This window comes from Pipistrellus kuhlii, unplaced genomic scaffold, assembly GCF_014108245.1.
Source record: "Pipistrellus kuhlii isolate mPipKuh1 unplaced genomic scaffold, mPipKuh1.p scaffold_m20_p_66, whole genome shotgun sequence".
In the NCBI taxonomy this organism is placed as follows: domain Eukaryota; kingdom Metazoa; phylum Chordata; class Mammalia; order Chiroptera; family Vespertilionidae; genus Pipistrellus; species Pipistrellus kuhlii.
The window spans coordinates 621,680-642,703 of record NW_023425569.1 but is presented as its reverse complement, the minus strand read 5'-3'; the positions used below and the strand labels follow the sequence as shown (position 1 = coordinate 642,703).

Here is a 21,024-nt window from a genome sequence, read left to right as displayed (position 1 = left end):
CCTGCACGTCCGTGCAGTGTGTTTGCCCAAAGGGTGATGCCCACAAGTTGAAAAGAAAAAATACCTGATTGAAGGGGGCCCGGGGCCCATCCCCCAGTAGAGCTGTTTTCTGCTGCTGGAATGGCATTTGCCCTTGAGACGAATGTGGCCCTCGGGCAGGATTCTGCTGTCCTTGAGGTCCGGGGGGCCCCTGCATGCCACCCTGGGGTGGAGGCCCCAGAGAGCCCTGGGGAGGCCCCTGCTGTCCTTGTGAGCCCGGGGGCCCTCGCATCTCCTGGGGAGGGCCCAGCATCGAGCCTTGCGGAGGAGGCCCCTGCATGGCGCGCATCTCCTGAGGGCCGTGTCCCAGGAGTCCGCTTGGAGGGTGAGGTCTCATCTCTGGAGGTGGGTGGCCCATCACCATGCCCTGGGGAGTAGGACCCTGATTCTCTCGAGGGCCTGGAGGACCCTGCATTCCTCTTGGATTCAGTCCCATCAGAGGTCCCTGGGACACAGGACCCTGGATCCCCTGAGACCCGGGCCCACCTTGTATCCCATGAGGATGAGGAGGTCCTTGCATTCCTCTGGGACCAGGTGGCCCCTGCATACCTTGAGTACCTGGAGGACCCTGAGGGCCCATGTGCCCCTGGGGACCAGGTGGGCCTTGGGGGCCTATGTGACCTTGTGGGCCCATAGGACCTTGAGGACCAGAATTACCCTGTGGCCCGGGTGGTCCTTGAAGCCCCAAAGGGCCATGAGGTCCAGGATGCCTTTGCATTCCTTGGGGGCCATGTATGTCCTGAGGCCTCGGCAAGCCTTGAGGGGGGCCCTGGGGCCCTTGTGGTCCCATGAATCCTTGTGGCCCTCCACCTCCCTGATGAAGTGGAGGACCTTGTGGTCCCATTTGTCCCTGGGGTCCAGGGGGTCTGAACTGTCCCTGTGGACCTGGAGGCCCCATTTGAGCCATGTTCACTGGCATCTGCTGAGATGAATGGGGCTGTTGGAAACCTTGAGGAATCTGAGACATTGGACCTTGTCCTGGAAAGGGCTGGGGTCCAAGAAGAGGGGTACCAGATGCAGGAGGAGGCTGAATCTGCTCAGCCTGTTTCTGTGCAAGCCTTTCAATTTTAAGTTGCTGGAAAGAAAAAAAGAAAAAGCACAGTGAAAAATAAGAAGATGACAATGTGGCTGTCACTTATTTCATTGGGGAACCTCAAAACAAACACGAGGCATCAACCTCTTAAATGCCCCAACAATAACTAGAGTTCATATAACATTCCGACATTCAGACGGTGCTCAGGCCTCCAGACTCACTCTAGACTAACTCTTCTTAGGTGCTGGGAAACAGCAGTCAAGGTTATATACATCCATCTTGACCAGGAAAAGCAAAAATTTACCAGTTTTTTTGTCATTCTTGGTAGCTGTCAAGGTAGGAAAACTAAGAACAAACCACTTGCTTTAGAGCCGACAGAAAAAATAAAAACTATTTTATCTGGGGATAAATAAATGAATTCAAATTTACACTATGTTGGCTTTATCATTTCTATTAAAAATGTCTATTTAACTTAGGTCTACTTACTGCTTGACTGATCTAGTTAGCAGCCAGCTCCTACTGTAGCAGTAAGAGGGGTGGTGTTTATCACACCGTCTGAGAGCCCGTCCCTTCTCCTCATGAGCATATCCATAGTCACCCCTCCTTCCTCAGAGCATCTTGAGTCCCCCAAAGAGCTTACCTCTAGAAGCTGTGGGTTAGTATACTGTAATGTGGCCATTTCTTGCTCAATTTCTGCTTGTGTTTTTTTCTTCTCTTCCAATTTAATGTCCTCTTTTCTGTCATTCAGTACCTCATTTGGGGCAGGAATTGGAACTTTATTTTGCATCCAAGCCTTGGGAAAGAAGAGAATATTTAAAAATGCCCTAAGTGTGTAAATTACAATGGCAGAATGAGAAAACTATTGTATTATGTCACTCATTGGCTCATTTCAACTTTCTGAATACAAGGTAGCTCAACTGGTGCACTGTCTTTATTTCTAACGCTAATTCTTAGTGACACATGAGTGGGATTTGGCAAGCACTGTGGTCGGCAAACCGGCTCACGAGCCACATGCGGCTCTTTGGCCCCTTGAGTGTGGCTCTTCCACACAAAAAAACACGGCCTGGGCAAGTCTATTTTGAAGAAGTTGCATTAGAAGAAGTTTAAGTTTAAGTTTGGCTCTCAAAAGAAATTTCAATCGTTGCCCTGTTGTATTTGGCTCTGTTGACTAAAGAGTTTGCCGACCACTGGGCAAGCACATGACTAGGTAGGAATCGCTAAGTGACTAAAAGCTGTTAGATCTGGCATATTATGAAGAATGTGAAGCTCACCTGCCTCTTCCAAAAGACACCCCCCCTTTGTGCTGAGGGAACCGATAATGCAGAAGACAGGCAATGCAGAAGAGAACTGATGCACTCTCTGTGCTCTGGTTTCTTTTTCTTCCTTCCTCCAAGAGCATCGATGAGAATAGGTGACAATAATAAAAGATCTGGAGAAGACTCGTGACAAACCAACACTGCCTGCAGAGCAGCAGATGGGAGCTATGTCTACGAATGCCTGAAATGTGTGGGAAATGCTCTAAGGGTCTATAGCACAGAAATATTGCCATCAATGAGAGGATGCAGAGAAAGAAGTCTGTTTCTGAACTGCAATCAGACTCAGCCAAGCAGCACTAGCAATGCACGAGTGAGACGGCCACTCACCTGCTGGAACTGAGCAGGGATAGGCTTTGCATAAGGAACTTTCTTCTGAGGTACTTTTTTCTGATCCTTTTGCATCACTTCCTCCATTCCCCAATCTAAACCTGGAATTGTCATTTCAATTTCATTTGACTCATCTTTCCCTGTAATCATAAAGATAAGTAATTAGTCAAGGAAATAAAAGAAAGTGGCCCCTTTATCAATGAACACATTTTTGGAAGAATAGATTTAATGTTATGCCATTTACGTTACTTATATTAACATTTCTTTAAAAAAAATTGGCATTATCAAAATAATTTAATACCATAAAATTAAGAACCAGACCTATAAAAATTTTATAAAAGTAGAATTTATAGGTACAATTTCTCTTACCCATCTGCTCTTGCTCCATGGCTAATTTAAGTTGTTCTGGTATTCCCATCCCTGGAATTACTGCCAGGCTATTAGGTTCAAGGTCATCTATAAATAGGAATACATCCACTATCAATAGAGATTTTATAAACATAGTGGTCCAATAAAATTAGAACTTTTAAAAATGAAACTTGACGGTGGTTGTTTACAAATCAATAAACTATAAAACTGAAATTAACTTTGTGAAATCTCCTCTATACTCAGCACTTTCATAGCGGACTCTGGCATCTCAAAGAGGGCTCGGTGGTAGAGCCTCACCGTATTCTACTCCGTCTTCTGACATCCCCGGCAGCAGGTTCAGATTGTAGCGGTCGCGCATTTTATCACCTGGTCGGTTTCGAGTCCAGAATTTGCTGCAAAATAAAAGCAATGGATGGAAAAGGCAAGGTGCATGGGCTCAGTATATTTCCGGGCACTTACCAGTATGAACCAGTTCTCTGGGATACACAATTTTACAATGCTTTTTTTCTAAACATTTAAAATACACTTTCTTTTTTAAAATCAGAAGGCAAGACAAAATTTGAATAATAAAGTCATATTCAATACTCAATCTCCTTCTCATAACATGTGTACAAAAAAACACAAAAATGTTCCTAAGAACAAGACAGAATACAAATTAATATGCCAGTCTATCAATAAAAAACATACATACTTATTTCACCTTCCCCATAAACACAGTAACCCCTTGTTACTTTTCTTACAGAAAGCTCACCTGGTGTGGTCATTTGAGCCTGAGCAGAGAATATGTCCAAGAGGATGCCATGCCAGACTCCAGATCATTCCTTCGTGGGCCATCTCCATCCCGCCCACTTCCTTCTCTACCCTACAGCAGCACCACAGAAAGAAGTCTTTTTCACAAAAGTTATATATATATATTTAAAGACATTTTACTTCAGTGTAACATATAGCTATCAAAGCCCATTACTTTTAATGTCAATTTCACATGATATAGGGGTGCTGATTTGTCATCAGTAATATATATTTTTTAAATATGTTTTTATTGATTTCAGAGTGGAAGGGAGGGAGGGAGGGAGGGAGGAAAGAAAGGAGGGAGGGAGGAAAAATCTCAATGATGTTTCATTGATTGGCTGCCTCGTGCGGACTCCTACTGGGGATCAAGCCCACCTACGCATGTGCCCTGACCGAAAATTGAAAATGACCTCCTGGTTCATAGGTCAACGCTCAACCACTGAGCCACACCAAGTAGGGAAAATGCTTCAAAAATGATTTCACCAATAAGAAACAAGACAATCTATTTTATAATCTTAATGACTTATACAATCCAAAAATAACTGTGCTGTTTCTATTCCAAGCTGGGTTTCCAGAATTGAAAACTGCACAAAGTCTCTGATACAGAACATATGAACACTCAGAGAAAGTACAAACGGTATCATGTTTTGCACTTTCAGGTGCTCTCTCCATAAAGTAGACAGCTCCTTTACGGTAAGTGTTACATACCCAACATGCCAGAAGAGCAAAGAGCCATCGGACCCTCCACTGGCAAAAAGTCCTTCGTGCACAGGATGCCAGGCCACCGCTGTAAACACACAGGGACGGCAGAGTGGTCAGCACCGCAGGCCACCGCAGAAAGTCAGAATGAGAAGCATACCTAAAAGCCACCGACCTGTGGCTTCTTTCTTATGACCTCGGAAGACTTGAAGCTCTTCTTTCAAGTTTCTGATATCAAAAAGTTTGCAGAGATGGTCACGTGATGCTGTGAGTAGCCAATTGCCATTGAGATTTAATTTTACTTCCATCACTGTGTTTTTATGGGCATGACTAGAAACAAAGTATCAAGAAAATAATGTAAGAATTAAAAACAAATCTAAATCCATATAATGGCCATTTATGTTGGATAGCACATGGGTCAAGATGGCAAGAGGTTTAGCCTAGAAGTAATAAAGCATGAAGAAACAGCATTATAGGACCCAGTTAAAAGTACCTTTGAAATGAATAGGTCAATGACAGACATAATGTCCAGTATCTAAGTATTGCTTTCCTTAACCAGTTAAAATAGCAGCAGAGCTTCAACTGGATATAAAAGTTTATCTTTGAAGCAGGGGAAACATTTGAACATATAAATTACTACGCAATAAAACTCATTAAATTTTTTAAATTCAATGACCCTCCTCTCATTAAGACAAAGCATCAAAAAGAGCATGGGGTAGTGTGAGGGTTAATTTGAACTCAAGACACTACCACAAGCCGAGGCCTGCCCAGTGCCCATCTCCACGGAGCACCATAGCCACGCTGGTAGACGCCAGCCATTGGAGGTGTGCGCCAGCCACAGCAGCCCGCTCCAACCAGCTCCCTCCCAATCACAAGGATCAGGACACAGCTGCTTGGTCAAAACAATGTTAACAACATATTCATATCACTGTTCATGTTTACAGATAATCCAGAAAAATTTTATTATGTAGCTGCATCGTAAGTAAGCATCTCAGACAAAAAATAAATAAATAAATAAATAAATAAGAGAGAGAGAACTGATTCAAAAAGAGGAAAAGCTTCTCTGTAAAGATACAGTGAGATGGAGAAAGCTGGGCTGTATGTCCAGTGAGGGGCATACACATCAACTCCACACAGTGCTAAGTGCATTATGAGAGACAGTAAGTCAGAACAGTAATAACCACCTCCTTCTGAATCTCTTCCTCAGACTCCACTCCCAAGATACCCAAATTAAATTTAGATAGCTGTGGCAGAACATAAATCAAGCCGTATTTCATTAGGAATTCAGAGATAAAGCATATTTAATTAATAAGACAGCCATGGATACAAATCCATCTATTGTCTAACCTACTTTTCCAAAAAATATGAGAGGAGAGAAAGCTAAAAGTTAAAGAATACAGGCAGCTGTGGTCCCTTTGTTCGGGGAGCAAGGTGGGGTTCCTATCACTTACAGTGTTGCAAGACTCTGCCCAGTCTTGGGATCCCAGAACTTGATTGGCTGTTGACTATCTTTACTTCCTGAAACAACTAACCCTTTTGTTGGATGCCAGTCTACACATTTCACATCAGCACCATGCCCTGTCGGAAACAAGTTAAGATAAAAACCTAATCAGTCATATATATTTAAAGCAAGATTTCATTCTAATTTGAACCAAAGTAAAGAAATCTATTAAATTAAATGTTTTGATCCTGGCACTCTAAACTTTTTCAAGACTCTTTGGTCTTTGTGTGTAGAGCCTAAGAGATACACAGCAGCCTCTCTCCCACCCAGACGCCCAGGAACCACTCCTCTGCTCCGAGCAACTGCCATCCTCCTGCCACTTGCTGAGTGACTCAAGCCAGTACTTAAAGCTTTTTTGAATTTTCATGCTGTTCCCACGGTACCCTATTAGGCACGATTCCTGTCCTTCACCTTAGTTCTCCCATTTGGCAGTAGTCCTTAAGACAAAGTCCTAAATCCAGGTTTGGACATCACTTTCTGGTGTGATGACAGGAAAAGCATCCCCTCTTTCTGAACCCATTCACTCGATACAGAAGGACAAAAATAATCCCTGCTTCATTCACACACGCCAGATGAGATGCTAATAAAAGATGCCCTACTAATTACTAAGTTAGCAACATACTGAGCACTTATAAGCATCACCTCTTAAAATCCTAACAAAATACCAAGGAAAGTATTATTGTGATGTTCACTTCACAAGTGACAAATGAGGAGGACTGGACGCAGTCAATAACATGTCCTAGATTCCAAAGCGAGTCAACAAGAACAAGGCGGGAGCTGAAACTGCCCACAGGTCCCAGAGACGTTTCTCTTCACCCCCAGCTAAAACACGAGTCACCTCACCAATGTAAGAGATTCACTATGACAAAGAACCACAAATGTGAAAATAAAAATCTATAAAACTGAAAGAGGTGTCCTTTGAAAAGCTGGATGCTGTACAAAGAGTTCCCAGAATATGTTACAGCAAAATGCACTGAGAAGCTGGTGAAGGGGAGGTAAAGAGTATCGGAAACAGCTTCTTCTCAACCTGGGTCAAATCCAGCTTCCATGAAATTTTAGGTGTGAAGAAGGAAGGATACAGAAGAATAGAAAAACAGAAAGTAGAGAAGAAAAAGATGGTTCTAGAGGCAATGGAAAGTGAATTTGCACTAATTCAGAAGGGGAGTAATTCACATCTCAAACATATAATGACTCATGCTGGCAAGCATATATGTAGATACCAACTATTTGGAGAATAGTTTAGCGATCTATATCAAAAGCATGAAGCAAGTATATACCCTATAACTCTCTAATTCCAAATTTCAGAACTTATCCTAAGAAAATAATGGATAGCCCTAGCTAGTTTGGCTCAGTGGATAGAACGTCAGCATGTGAACTGAGAGGTCCCAGGTTCAATTTCGGGAACATGCCCGGGAACGCAAGAATCTAGTCAAAGATTTGAAATACAAAGAAGCAAAAAACACTCAACTGGAAAAGATGGATCCCCAGTGGGGTACTTGCAGGAGTCAGCCAATACATGATTATCTCTCATCATAGATGTTTCTATCTCTCTCTCCCTCTTCCTTCCTCTTTGAAATCAATAAAAATATTTTTTTTAAAGAAAAAAAATAGGAGGAGAATCCAAGATGGCGGCCTAGGTAAGCACCTAAACTGCTGCCTTGCACACAATTTCAAACTACAACTAAAAGACAGAACAGACATCATCCAGAACCACAGGAAAAGCTGGCTGAGTGGAAATTATACAACTAGAAGGAAAGAGAAAAGCTCATGGATCAGAGGAGCTGCAAAGGGCTGAGGTACAAAGACACATGCACAGAGAGGAAAGATGGCTGAGTGCCTGGCTGGCTTTCTCTGGCGCAAGGGGGAAGGAAGCCCCCAACTGCACTGAATCCCAGTTCTGACTTCATTGAACCCCAGCTCCGGCCGAAACCCCATGAACCCAGGCTCATACTGGGGAAGTCTGGACTGACAGGTAGAGAAAAAGGCACACGGAGACTTGGAGACTTGGGGGAGCTGTGGCAGGCAGGGGTCTGGGGGCGTGTTAGTGTGCATAAGGAAGACTGACCGCGGAGGTTGCTGCAGGCTTTCCATAGCAGAAGGATTTGGAAGCTCCTGATTGCACTGAACCACAGTTCCGACTACACTGAAACCCAGTTCTGGGCGAGCCCCTGGGGGCTCACGCTATTCCAGGGGGATCTGGACTGTCAGGTGGAAACTTAGAGGAGCTGAGGAAGGCAGAGGTCTGGAGGCGCACGCACAAGGGCAGGGCTGATATGAAGCCAAGATTGTCTTCTCAGCCCTGAGACACCACCCCATCCAAGCTGAGCTCAGAGGCTTTTGATATTTTGCAAGTCTGGTCCTATAAGGCTAACTCCAGCACAGGTCTCCTGGTGTACATATAGCTGATACTTACAGCTAATTGGCCTGGAGGTCAATTCTCCCAGTGATACCAACAACAATCAAGACTTAACTACAACAAGCTGAAACCGGTTTGGCTCAGTGGTAGAGCATCAGTCTGCTGACTGAAAGGTCCCAGGTTCGATTCTGGTCAAGGACATGTACATTGGTTGCGGGCACCTCCCCGGTAGAGGGTGTGCAAGAGACAGCTGGTTTATGTTTCTCTCTCATTGACGTTTCTAGCCCTCTTTCCTCCTCTCTGTAAAAAATCAATAAAATATATTTTTTTAAAAAAGACAACTACAACAAGGCTGTACACATAGACCACAAAGGGGTGCACCAAAAGTGTCCACCTCAGGTAACTGGGGAGGCTGACCCACTGGACCATATAGGACACCTAGCACACAAAGCTACCCTATCAACTCAGGGAAGCAGCGAAAATGCAGAGAAAAAGTAACAGATCACAAACAAAAGAATGGAGGAAAACAAACAACTGGAGATAGAGTTCAAAACCACAGTTATAAGGTACCTAGAAAAGGCTGATAAATTTAATGAGAACCTTGAGAATATGAAAAAGAACAACTAGAAAGTAAACATACACTGACTGAAATAAAAGAGACCCAACAGCAGACTGGAGGAATGCAAGAATCAAGTCAAAGATTTGAAATACAAAGAAGCAAAACACACTCAACTGGAAAAGAAAAAAGAATAAAAAATTTAAAGAGTGTAAGAAGCCTCTGGGACAACTTCAAGTGTATCAACATTAGAATTATGGGGGTGCCAGAAGAAGAGAGAGAGCAAGATACTGAAAACCTATTTGAAGAAATAATGACAAAAACTTCCCCCACCTGGTGAAAGAAATAGACTTACAAGTCCAGGAAGCGCACAGAACCCCAAACAAAAGAATCCAAAGAGGACCACACCAAGACACATCATAATTAAAGTGCCAAGAGCAAAAAACAAAGAGAGAATATTCCAGTCAAGGGCATGTACATTGGTTGCGGGGCTATCCTCAGCAGGGGATGTGCAAGAGGCAGCTGATAGATGATTCTTTCTCATCGATGTTTCTAAATCTCTATCCCTCTCTCTTCCTCTCTGTAAAACATCAATAAAATATATTTTAAAAAATAAAAGCAGCAAGAGAAAAATAGTTAATTACCTACAAAGGAGCACCTAAGAAATATTCAAAGTGATGAATAGCAAGAACCTACAACCAAGGTTACTCTGCCTAGCAAAGTTATCATTCAGAATTGACGGTCAGATAAAGAGCTTCACCGATAAGAAAAAGCTAAAGGAGCTCATTACCACCAAACCAGTATTATATGAAATGCTGAAAGGTATTCTTTAAGAAGAGGAGGAAGAAAAAAGTAAAGATAAAAATTATGAACAAAAAATACATATCTATCAAAACAAGTGAATCTAAAAATCAAGTGGATTAAAAATCTGAGAAACTGAATAAACTGGTAAATATAATAGAATCAGGGGAAAAGGGTATGGTGGGTGCAGGAAGAGACTTATAGAAGAGGACAGTGGCGGGGAGGTAAGGGCAGAGGGTGGGGTGGGAACCGGGTGGAGGGGCGCTACGGGAGGAAAAAGGAGAAACAATTGTAATAATCCGAACAATAAAGATTTATTAAGTTTAAAATAAAAATTAAAATAAATTTAAAAATTAAAAAAATTTTTTAAATGGATGTTCAAAAACAGTTATGTACAGGATATTTATGATACAACTTATTTTTAAAGTGCCCATGAATAGGCAACATTACAAAATAAAATTCAATATGGCATATGTGCTCAATGGAATATGATGCACCTATCATAAATGATACAAGTAATTAAATGACATCAAAACGTTTGTGATACTAAGTATATTTTAAAAACAAAAAACACCTGTGTGTATAGCATTCTTGGTAACATAACTGTAAAAGACAAACAAATTACTAACACAAGTGACTATGTGTGCATATCCCTACAGACAGAAAAAGTTCCTACCCTAGCTGGTGTGTCTCAGTAGATAGAGTATCTGCCTGTGGACTGAAGGATCCCCGGTTCAATTCCCGTCAAGGGCACATGCCCAGGATTGCAGGCTCAATCCCCAGTTGGGACATGCAGGAGGCAGCTGATCAATGATTTTCATCACTGATGTTTCTCTTTCTCCCTCTCTGAAATCAATAAGAAATATATTTAACAACAACAAAAAAAGGCAAGCTGTCTAGACATCAAACTGTTATCAGAAACAATATTAAGCTGAGTAGTGAAATTAAGGTGTTTCTTACTTCCCTGTATATTTTGTTTTTACATTTTCTATAATAAATGTACATTACTTTGTAATGGGGATCTGAAGAGAAAGGGGAAGAGAGATTTGATTGTTCCTTTCTTTTTTTTTTAATTAAAAAAAAAAAAAAAAGAACTGCCCGGCTAACGCAGCTCAGTGGTTGAGCATCAACCTATGAACCAGTTCGATTCCAGGTTGAGGCACATGCCTGGGTTGCAGGCTCCATCTCTAGTGGGGGGCATGCAGGAAGCAGCCAATCTGTGATTCTCTCTCATCAATGATGTTTCTTTCTCTCCCCCCTTTCGTCTCTGAAATCAATAAAAAATATATTTTAAAAAAAGAACTGAGGATGAACAAATTAAATAGAAATACATTTCACTTCTCCAATCTTGCCTTAAGAGCATTTAATGTTCTAATGATTTGATCCTAAAAATATGTAGTTAAGAAATTTTAAAACTTTATGGACTATCATCATCTAAAATTAAATATTATGTGTAGATATGTTCTATTTTCACCAAATTTGACTTGAAAAAGCATAAGAAAGCACTTTTAAAATGTGATGCACTGCCGAAACCAGTTTGGCTCAGTGGTAGAGCGTCGGTCTGCGGACTGAAAGGTCCCAGGTTCGATTCCGGTCAAGGGCATGTACGTTGGTTGTGGGCACATCCCCGGTAGGGGGTGTGCAGGAGGCAGCTGGTCGATGTTTCTCTCTCATCGACGTTTCTGGCTCTCTATCTCCCTTCCTCTCTGTGAAAAGTCAATAAAATATATTTAAAAAATAAAATAAAATAAAATAAAATGTGATGCACTGCCGTAACTGGTTTGGCTCAGTGGACAGAGCATCGGCCTGTTCTTGGGTTCGATTCCAGTCAAGGACATGTACCTTGGTTGAGGGCACATCCCCTGTGGGAAGTGTGCAGGAGGCAGCTGATCAATGTTTCTCTCCCACCGATGTTTCTAACTTTCTATCCATCTCCCTTTCTAAAAAAGGGAGATGGGTAGAAAAAAAAAAAATCTGTAAAAAAAAAAAAAAATCAATAAAACATATATATATATTTAAAATGTGATGCACTATGTAAAAGTTTATATCTTAGCAGCCATCTTTACCCTCACCTTCTCTGGGATATTTTCATATCATAAAGAGAGTATATCTGTTTACTTTAAACAAGTATATGGAAAAACACAAAAAATATCAATACATAAAAAGGAACATTAATATTTTTAGCTGCTTTAGTTTTGTTTCCTGAAGTTTTCTAAAATGTATTTAAGTAGAATTCAAGCAAGTGATAAATCCCATCCATCCTTTGTTAAATTAATTTAGCCATATCCATAGATCACTACTAGAAATCAAATTATACTGATTGTTGGTTATTATTTTATTAGTCACTGTCCTTAAAAATAAAAATACTACTACTAGCAAACACATATATTTATTTATGGTATATTCTAAGCTAAGTATATATACTGCCTTATCTCCTTCATAGGAAGTGTAAAAGTACAGACAAGTTAAATACCTTGCCCACGCATGAGTGGGGTCTGGGGAAAGCAATGGGGCGATAAAGACACATATATAATAATCAATTAAAGAAAAAAAAATGCCTTGCTCACAAGCACATAGTTGCTACATGGCAGAGCAGACATCTAAACGCAAGGAGTCACTGCTCCCAACACCGAGACTCGGCTGCCTTTGCAGGTGTGAAAGGCGAGTCTGCGGCTCACAGGAGGAAAGGAAACAGAAGGAGATGCTGCCTGACTTGCTTCTGTGCTGCATAAAGCGTCCCTGGAGGACGTGCACAGCAGGCAGGGAGCGAGGACAGAGGGGCACTAATCAAGCCTTTCATTATTGTATTATTGCACCATGAGCATATGGTACCTACTTTTTAAAAGGTAAAATACAAATAAAGTTATCTAAGAAAATATGTGCAAAAAAGTAATGTTAAAAAGCATGTTAACATTTGTGACTTGAAAAGTTATACACGCCCAAAATAGCAAATAAATACATTTCCAAAAAAATGCACAAAATATGTCTTAAAAAGTACACAAAAATCTGACAATATTAACTGCCTCTAAGAAGGGGAAATGAGTAGTGGGGGAACGAGGGTAAGGTGTCTTCAGTGTATAATGTTTGATAATTTTAAAATATTAAAAACTGAATAATCTATTGAGAGAAAAAAAATCAATTTAAAATTTTAATTTACTAAACAGTGGAAATTGGGTATGAAATCTTTATAGGTAGCATACATTTTTAAAACTTTTTAAATAAAAAAGAGGTTGGATGGACTTAGAAAAATATTATGCTAAGAAAAATAAGTCACAGAAAAAAAGACAAAACTATATAAATTCACGTGTGTGTGTGTGTGTGTGTGTGTGTGTAAATCTAAAAACCAAAATAAGTGAACATACAAAACAGAAACAAACTTGTAGATGCATAGAACTAATGATCACCAGGTGGGGGCATGGAGAGGGTGAGGAAAGGGTGCTAAAAGGGTGAAGGGATTCAGTAGAACAAATTGCCAATGATGCCAGAACCGGTTTGGCTCAGTGGATAGAGAATTGGCCTGCGGGCTAAAAGGTTCCAGGTTCGATTCCGGTCAAGGGCATGTACCTTGGTTGCGGGCACATCCCCAGTGGGGGGGATGTGTAAGAGGCAGCTGATCGATGCTTCTCTCTCATCGATGTTTCTAACTCTCTATCCCTCTCTCTTCCTCTCTGTGAAAAATCAATAAAATATATATTTTTAAAAATAGTCACGATGATGTAAAGTACAGCATCCTACCTTATAAAAGGGTAATATGCAAATTAACCACCACTCTGTCACAAAGCTGGTGGCTCCCATAGCCACAATATGGCGGCGCCCAGTCTTCTCAGCCCCACCAGATTCCCCAGACCTGGAAGGGTGGCCACTGAGAGTGTGCGGCGTGACCTGCCTGGTGGAATGCTTGCTTCACTGCTCCGACAAGGCAAGCACTCTGCCCGGCCACGATGGGCCTCTGGGCGTGGAGCCTCTGGGCAGTGGATGCGGAGCGGCCAAGCCCCGCAGAGAGCTACTGATTTTTAAGGACAGTGAATAATGTTAACGTGCTGCACGGATTTGTGTGCAGGGCTACTAGGAGGGAGGAAGTGACTAGTACTGTAATAATTATGTACTAGTGCCAGGTGGGTACTGGACTTCATAAGGTATACAAATGTCTAACAACTCTACAACTGGGCTCTACAACTGAAACTAATATATTGTATGTCAACTATAAGATAATTTTTAAAATGAAAAACAAGAAAATAATAATAAAGAGGAAAAATAGAGTAAGCTAGCATAGATACAAATTGATATGTAACTGCTTCCTTCTTCAGAAGAAAACCATTATTGAATTCTTAATGCAGTGACAAAATCGATTTGAAATGATAAAATTCTACCCTGCCCTGGCAGCTGATATATTTTTTTATTTATTTTTTATTAAATCATTATCTTTGTACATATACCATTGCCCCCCCCCCCCCAAACATACCCTCCCTCCCCAGAGTTTTGTGTCCATTGGTTGTACTTATATGCATGTATGTAAGTCCTTCGGTTCATCTCTTAACTCCCCCAGCTGGCAGCTGATATATTTAAATGCAGAAGAATCACACTAGTAAAAGCTTATCCTAAGGAAATAATTTTAAAAGTTTTTTTTTCAACTTTTCTATTTAAAAAGATGGTATTTGAAGCCTAGTTCATAACTGTGAAAAAGTATAGAATGACTGAACTGTTCCACAGCCAAAAACTAGATGAAGATTCTGGGAATAGCAACAACAAAACACTCAGAAAATAAAGTGACCTTTTAAAAAGAAAACAAAATCGTACCTGCACACACTAAGCATATGGTGTGAGGAGATTAAAACATCGAATGTAATAACAGAAATGTAGATACTGCTAAGTAGGAAATGAAAATTATATTGGGATAGTAGAAACAAAGGTGAAGTTTTCTATTCACATTTCCTCTGCTATATTGTGGTTTTAACCATAAATAACATAGGTTAGGTTTCTTGTGTATGGTAACTTTTGATATGGTTTTAAAATGAGAAAAAACAACACTGAATGCAAGTTACTTTGCTAGCTAATATTTTCTTTACCAAATTAGCACAAACTGAACTTGGTGACACTCATCATAATAAAAAAGTAAGAGGCACTCTCATCCATAACCAGTTGAAAAGTAAATTAGTCCAATTTTTTGGGGGGAGGCCATTTTCCAATCCATTTTCACTTCTAGGAATTTACCCTATGTCTTTAGCTGTACAAACACACTAAGATTTATATATAAAGTTATTTATTGTACCTTGTTTGAACTGCAATACTGGAAACAACCTAAAAATTAATTTCTAGGGGGTGATTTAGGAAAATTTAAGTAAATCCATATATTGAATTCAACAGAACTGTTCAAACTAAGGCAATCACAATGGACACAGACACCAGGGGGAGTGAGGGCATGATTGGGGGAGGGGTTTTAGGGAGGGTAAGGAAACATATGTAATACCTTAATCAATAAATAAATACAACTTGAAAGCCTTAAAAAAAAATTGAGGCAGAAAGATGAGACTTTTTGAGACAGTAAGAAACACTCTATATCTTGAGTATAATGATGGTTTCAAAATGAAGCAGAGAAGAGAGACCTTTGGAAGGGAATGAAATACCATATATCTCAATTATGGTTTACATATTTGTCAAGTCATGGAACTGTACACCTAAAAAGGGTAAATTTAATCATAGGGAAATACCTCAAAAACTGAGGTGTTTTTTAAAATAAGCAAAAAAAGGAGGGTATAATTTTAGTCCCATTTGTAAAAAGAAAACGTAACCTCACAATAGTTTTTTAGGGAGAAGAAATGCTATGGGAATAAGAAGGCATTTATTCTTCTGTACTGCTTGAAGTTTTCTTCTTGACGTTTTTAACACGCTTTTATTATTTATTTGATTCCCTCTACTCAAAACTCATGCGAATGGCTGAGACCAGCTCCCACCTTCATCTCCAATGCAGGCCTTGCTGTGCGGGGCAGGCCTGTGTGGGGCAGAGCTGGGCCAGGCTGTGCGGGGCAGGGCTGTGCGGGCCAGGGCTGTGCGGGCCAGGGCTGTGCGGGCCAGGGCTGTGCGGGCCAGGGCTGTGCGGGGTAGGGCTGTGCGGGGCAGGGCTGTGCGGGGCAGGGCTGTGCGGGGTAGGGCTGTGCGGGGCAGGGCTGTGCGGGGCCAGGCTGTGCGGGCCAGGGCTGTGCGGGGCAGGGCTGTGCGGGGCAGGGCTGTGCGGGCCAGGGCTGTGCGGGGCAGGGCTGTGCGGGCCAGGCTGTGCCAGGCTCGGGAGCCGGTCAGGTCATCACCGCAGCTGTGCACTCAGTGTGGCTGGAGTGAGTCCCCAGGATGTCATGGGCAGTGTGCTCTGGTATGCCATATATATAAACATATTTACGTAAACTACCTTACAGAAGAAATTACTGTCAAACACATGACTTAGCAGTTCCAACCATTAACCCTAAAAAATGCCTCTCTGCTAACTTGTACCATTTCAAAGGTTCAGAATTTCAAGATAAAATCAACATTCTCTGTGATGCCACACAAGTCCCAGGAATGGAGCGCTGTGGTGCTAAAGCAATCCAGACCTAATGAAAACTCATTCAAATGACAACTGGTTTTTTGTGGGTTTTTTTTACTTTGAAATAGTTTTATTGGCTCATAAGACTGACAACTGGTTTATGGCCTAGTGACCTAGATATTTCTTTCTGCTTTCCTTTATTTACTGATTGACTGAGAGAGAGAGGAGAAAAGACAGAGAAGGAGGCCTGGGCTTGTCATTCCACCTATTCATGCACTCATTGGTTGATTCTTATCTGTGTCGTGACTGGGAGCAAACCCACAATCTTACTGGGATGATGCTCCAACCCCATGGTCGGCAAACTGCGGCTCGTGAGCCACATGCAGCTCTTTGGCCCCTTGATCAAAATACCACGGCCTGGGGGAATCTATTTTGAAAAAGTGGCATAGAATAAGTTTAAGTTTAAAAACTTTGGCTCTCCAAAGAAATGTCAATCGTCGTACTGTTGATATTTGGCTCTGTTGACTAATGAGTTTGCCAACCACTGCTCTAACCAATTGAGCAACCTGACCAGGGCTGTGACCTAGATATTTTTAAGTAAATAACACCTTAAAAAATGATTCTAGAGAGAAGGGAGAAAGAACATCTATGTGAAAGAGAAGCCTCAGTCAGTTACCTCCCACTTGCGCCCCAACCAGGGGTCAAACCTGGAACCTGAAACCTGGGTGTGTGCTCTGACAGGAGCCGAAGCCGCTGCCTTTTGGTGTCTGAGATGCCGTTCCAGCTGCGCCACACTGGCCGGGGCCCAACAACATGCTGCTAAAGATTTGAAGACTAAAGACTTGAAGACTGAAAACTTCAAGTATTTTTTGAAAGTGGCATCTAAATTTTTAAGAATCAAGCTCTTAAAAAATACGAAGATAAATCCTCACCACCACCAGTGTGCTCCAGGTCACACACGGCCTACTCCGGGCCCGGTGCAACAGGGCCGGCTCGTGGCCCAGTCCTCCGCAGGGCAGAGCCTGAAAGCCAGGGAGAGGTGTGTGGCTGCCAAGCAGACTGTGGGGCCGTGGCAAAGGTCATGGTGCCCAATCCATTCTTGACTGCAATTAGAAACGGAGGATGTGCTTGAAGAGAGCTTTCAAGACTGAACTTGCCAAATTCTAAAATTAAGAGATCCCAGTTGCAAATCACAAAAGAACAAGGTTTTCATATTAAATCAATGTAAGGAAATTTCCTTTGAATACTTGCATTTAAGAATTTAACCTGCACTGCCTAATACAGTAGCTATTTAGCCACACAGGGCTATTTAACTTTGTTTTAAAGTTAAAATTAGATTCCTCAGTCATGCTAGCAACATTTCACAGCTCAAAGCAATATGTGACTAGTTGCTAGTGTATCAGAAATCACAAATATAGAATATTTCCATCAAAAGCCCTATTGGACAAGACTGATTTATATTGTAGTTGGCCATTTTAAAGAAAGTGTCTTCTTAGGTCCCCATAGTTGTATTACTTTTATTCACTGTCTCAGTTACACCATAAATAGCAATGACAACAACAACAACAATCGCCTCCAATTGGCCCTAGAGCCAGGGAAGAGCTGCGGTGACCTGCCTGTCGTTATAAATAAGGGAACCCTGAGGCCTGAAGGGTAGAGCAGGGGCCAGAGGGGCCTGGGCTCTCTTCTTCCCACCTGGGACCCACCCTCCCTTCGCCCAGTAAGTATATGGCATCCAAATAGCCCGGCAGCAGAGTTCCTTCTGTGTCCCTTCACTCATCAGTCAACTTGCACTTTCTCAATGGAACTGAGGTTGTAAAAGACAAACTTCTGTATACCTTCCCATCTCTCGGAATTTTTAAGAAAAATCTAGGGATAAACTGTAAAAATACATATATAACTAAGAAGTATTTCTTTTAACCATCCGAGAAGCAAACAGATTGCTTCTGAAAACCAGGATCTTGAACCTGGCAACCACTGACCTAACTCCAAAGAAATTCCAAATGAATTAACCACAGTGGGCCCACCTTTAGAGGTTACGCTTTGAGGGCAATGACATTTGTATCACTTTTTAGCTAAACATTCCCTCAGGAAAGAAGGAGCACCTCTGGAAGACAGGTGGTGATGCTCTGAGGATTAACCTGTGTCTGATACATCAGAATTGTTTAAATTACTTCATAATAATTATCTGTTAAAAAAAACCACTATTAATTGTACATTATAATTTATTCCATACAGAAGATAATCTGCTTCTACTTGATCATTTACTCACTCATTAATCTAAAACAAGTGTGCACCTTTATTGGGCTCCTCTTATGGGTACTTAATCTCTAAAATATATGATTAAACAATATGAGGATTGAACACTGGAGAAGTATTTATAGAATCACACAGCCCAATTACAATAACTTTCATTTGAAAAATATTAAAAGCTAATAAAACAACTAATGCAGGTTTTGAAGAGACCTTTTCACCCAAAGTAAAAATAGAAAAATCTTCTTTTAAAAAATGTTAACTACACCTGAAATAGAAAGGTGCAGATCGCAAGAGACTTGTCCTAACTACTGAAAAAATACTTACTGTGTGTCTTTTAAAGGAGATCCTAAAAATACAGAGACTCCTTAATAAACCCTAGCATTCTAGGACTAACAGGACAGATGGGTCAGCGTCTGGTGATTCTGCTCTGGGAAGTGCGCCTTCCTGCATTCCGGCAGCCGGAGCCAGTGCTGGGGGCGGGGCTAAAGGACGGAGCTGGAGGGATGGGCTTGCTCCCGGGCGAGGAGCCTCCAGCCTTCAGGGGAAGGCAGTGAGCTCCGCCCTCAGCAGGTCCCAAGGCCTGCCTGAAGACAACGCGTTCTGCAGCAAGGCTGGGCGAACAGTCTAAAAACTAATAAGAGTTTTATTTGAAGGTCAGAAATAGTGTCCATTTTCCTGTTTTATTTTTCCTGGATCAGACCATTACATGAACAAATGTTAATAAAAAACTCTTTTATACATAAATTACAAAAAGGACCAAGATTTTCTAATACAGGAGAAAAAAGAGCAAAGGATTTGAGTACCATGTTGTACATTAACAGTTAGATAACCGTTATTCAAGAAAATGTGTCAGACATGAACAATAAACTCAGCATAGTCCAACCACAGAACATAAAAGGTTAACAGATGAGTTTAAGGCAAAGGTTATATGTAGCCATGGTCCAGAGCCAGACACTTCAATGGAGGAGAGCTCAGGAACTTAAAAATTAAGGAGGGTAAGTAACTTGCATGCTGGTCAATAAATATGCAACTTATTAGCACTTTACCTTCCTCTTTTGTAAATTTATTTTAAACTTGATCTAATAATCAACATCAACTGGAAATGATGACTACTACTAACTTTGTCATCTACATCTAGAAAGTTAAGAAGCCATAGCATGTTTCAAGCAACCAGAGTGCACAGAGGATGGGGAAAGAGGTTCTGTGGTCAATGCTGACTCCAGAAATTGACAAATTTCTTCCCAGGTCTGAGAGCCTCTTCAGTGCTTTCAACGTATATAACAAATCCGGAGTAAGAATCTGACCACAAGCTTCTTTTCTCAGAATGCCTTCAACCGACCTGGACAATTTTTTAAAAAATATATATATTTTATTGATTTTGTACAGAGAGGAAGGGAGAGAGATAGAAAGCTAGAAACATCAATGAGAGAGAGTCATCGATCAGCTGCCTCTTGCACACCCCCTACTGGGAATATGCCCGCAACCAAGGTACATGCCCTTGACCGGAATCGAACCCGGGTCCCTTCAGTCCCCAAGCCGACGCTCTATCCATTGAGCCAAACTGGTCTCTGCAACCTGGACAATTTTTAAATGCTCGCTTATTATGCTTTGTGGGAGTGACAAGCCTACACTCAGGAGTGGAGACCTCTGAGGAAGGAGAGAAGACACTGGTTTGAAAGGGCATGTAAAAGGCCTCTTACCACACCCGTATGTCTGCCTCTTTTAAAACTAAACTGGAAGTATGGACAGCGAGTGGCAGCAGGAAAGTGGTCACCAGGTTACAATTGCGGTGGAATGCATGGTGTCAGAAGAGCACCCAAATACACCCAAATGGAGCAGCCAACCTCTAACACATTTAATTTGCATATGCAAGTAAAAATGGCTTCTATTTATTTGTATCATATATTTACATGGAAGACTAACTAAAGCTGATCTAAAAGAAATTGTCAAGTAGGTTAAAAATTAAAATAAGCATACAGCTCATAAGATTAATGCTATGTAACTACTTCTGGCATCAAAGTGAAACTTTTACAAATATATGACTAAATATGTAATTTCTGAGTCCAGTAAAAACATAAGTAGGCATGCTGAGATGTAGGTGTCAGAATGCTGGTAAGCACACCTGAGGTGGGAGAAGAGTGGAAACAGAGCAAAGCACTAGTCCTGCCCTTATTAGTGTGACTCAGGTGGCTGAGTGTTATCCCATGCACCAAAAGGTCAGATTGCAGGTTGCAATTCCAGGGGTTCAGAATCCAACAGAAGGCATACAGGAGCCAATCAATTGATGCTTATCTCTCACATTGATGTTTCTCTCTTCCCTCTCCCTTCCTTCCTAAAATCAATATATTACTTTTTTTTAAAAAGAAAAATGGAAAGAGGTGTTTTATTCGAGCACTATTTCCAAGTTTAAAGATTATATATTAGAAAAATATTGAGGTTTTTTTTAAAGGGAGCAAGACAATCAGAAG

The 21,024-nt window shown here is 41.4% G+C and overlaps 1 protein-coding gene and 1 long non-coding RNA gene across 8 annotated transcripts in view; both read right to left on the bottom strand.

Moving 5' to 3' along the window:
* WDR33 (WD repeat domain 33) overlaps positions 1–21,024 on the bottom strand; it is a 110,409-nt gene that overhangs the window by 13,074 nt on the left and 76,311 nt on the right. For 6 of the 7 annotated variants that reach the window (XM_045575116.1, XM_045575121.1, XM_045575117.1 and 3 more), the window contains 9 exons: positions 6,024–6,150; positions 4,748–4,902; positions 4,582–4,660; positions 3,836–3,946; positions 3,382–3,476; positions 3,085–3,171; positions 2,716–2,855; positions 1,713–1,865; positions 65–1,114 (listed from right to left, as the gene is read on the bottom strand). In XM_045575116.1, coding sequence (XP_045431072.1) covers positions 65–1,114; positions 1,713–1,865; positions 2,716–2,855; positions 3,085–3,171; positions 3,382–3,476; positions 3,836–3,946; positions 4,582–4,660; positions 4,748–4,902; positions 6,024–6,150 — 1,997 coding nt within the window. The remainder of the gene's footprint in view (positions 1–64; positions 1,115–1,712; positions 1,866–2,715; positions 2,856–3,084; positions 3,172–3,381; positions 3,477–3,835; positions 3,947–4,581; positions 4,661–4,747; positions 4,903–6,023; positions 6,151–21,024) is intronic. The other variant, XM_045575120.1, reaches the window with a different exon arrangement.
* LOC123651601 lies at positions 19,175–20,249 on the bottom strand. The gene is made up of 2 exons (XR_006740420.1): positions 20,132–20,249; positions 19,175–19,895 (listed from the first exon to the last, which is right to left on the bottom strand). It is a non-coding gene; the product is annotated as an uncharacterized LOC123651601 (long non-coding RNA).